The sequence below is a fragment of the Fulmarus glacialis genome, unplaced genomic scaffold, assembly GCF_000690835.1.
Source record: "Fulmarus glacialis isolate BGI_N327 unplaced genomic scaffold, ASM69083v1 scaffold28557, whole genome shotgun sequence".
In the NCBI taxonomy this organism is placed as follows: domain Eukaryota; kingdom Metazoa; phylum Chordata; class Aves; order Procellariiformes; family Procellariidae; genus Fulmarus; species Fulmarus glacialis.
Window position 1 is genome coordinate 1,276 of NW_009223009.1, and position 1,260 is coordinate 2,535.

The 1,260-nt window shown below is 58.1% G+C and overlaps 1 protein-coding gene across 1 annotated transcript; it reads right to left on the reverse strand.

The window, feature by feature from the left end:
• Positions 1-811: 811 nt before the first annotated feature.
• On the reverse strand, positions 812-1,255 carry LOC104079576 (histone H5; the record flags this gene model as incomplete). The annotated part of the gene is made up of 1 exon (XM_009581656.1): positions 812-1,255. A coding segment is annotated over one exon (444 nt), but the record flags the coding sequence as incomplete, so codon positions are not given.
• Positions 1,256-1,260: the final 5 nt, after the last annotated feature.

A 1,260-nucleotide genomic window follows, 5' to 3' on the forward strand; every position in this document is an offset into this window, starting at 1 on the left:
CCTGCAGAGCTGCCCACTGCCGTGCTCGGGCCCGTTCCTCCCCAGGGAGCAAAGCCGCTCATAGCCGAGTTTGTCCTTTCTCCCCAGGGATCAACCCCTTCCCGCTTGCTGGACACCTCCAACTCCTTGACAGCAAACGTGGACAGACTCTGGCCCTGCTCCACCTCCTCCATCCCGTCCCCGCCCCAAGAGTCCCTGCCACCACCCAGCTGTGCAGGCAGGCGGGCGGCCCCCTCGCCCATCGCCTGGCCGGCCGGGCCGTTATCTCCAGCCAGACCTCACAGCCAGCAGCCCAGCACACCTCGCCTCGGCCCCATGGTGGGGGGCCAGGGTGGTGGAGGAGGGAGCAGGGACCCCCTTTTCCTCCTCTGGGGAAGGCCGTGGCTCTCGCAGCCGTATGTTCCCGCTTCCCCTCCAACACAGGCAGAGTCTTTGCCCGGCCCCAGCAAACACACAACCCCCCGGGAGCTGGGGCAGGATCAGGAATTGAAATCCTGTACGGCCTCGGCAGACACAAAGAGTCACCATCACTCCCAACACGCAACAAGCAGCCCAGCGTTAAAAAACAACAACAGACACACACAAGAAATTTCTGAGACGTCGAAATAAAAGCCCAGACCAGTAACTCTTAAAAATGGGAACTCTCCATACCAAAGATGTTCCTTTTTTCTTTCATTAACTGCCTTGTTTTAGCTATTTCCAGACAGGAATAGATCAATTCTTTATAAAACGCAATAGAAAGGGGTAAAAATAAAGGCAAAAGCTATTTACAGAAACCAACGGGGAGAGTACCGAAACGCCTCTAGGCTTCTCACTTCTTCTTGGGTGATTTCCGGGTGCTGGACTTGGCTCTGGGTTTTGACCGCTTTGCCTTCTTGGGCTTGGATGCCTTCAGCGACTTGACCTTAAAAGTCTTTGTCGTCTTGGCTTTCTTTGGGCTGGCCCTTGGCTTCTTCCTGGCTTTCCTGGCGGCAGATTTGGGCTTCTTTGCCGGCGACTTGGCTTTCCTGGGCTTAGCGGCTTTCCGGGGCGACGTGGATTTCCTGGCCGCCTTCTTCCTCTTCCTGGCCGGGGACTTCTTCGCCTTGTCGGCCTTGGCCAGGCGGAAAGAGCCGGAGGCGCCGACCCCTTTGGTCTGCTTGAGGATGCCAGCGGCGAGCAGGCGCCGAATGGAGAGCTTGATCTGGGCATCGGCGTGCTGGCCCACCTTGTAGTGGCTCTTCACGTACTTCTGGATGGACTGGCGGGAGGAGCCGCCGC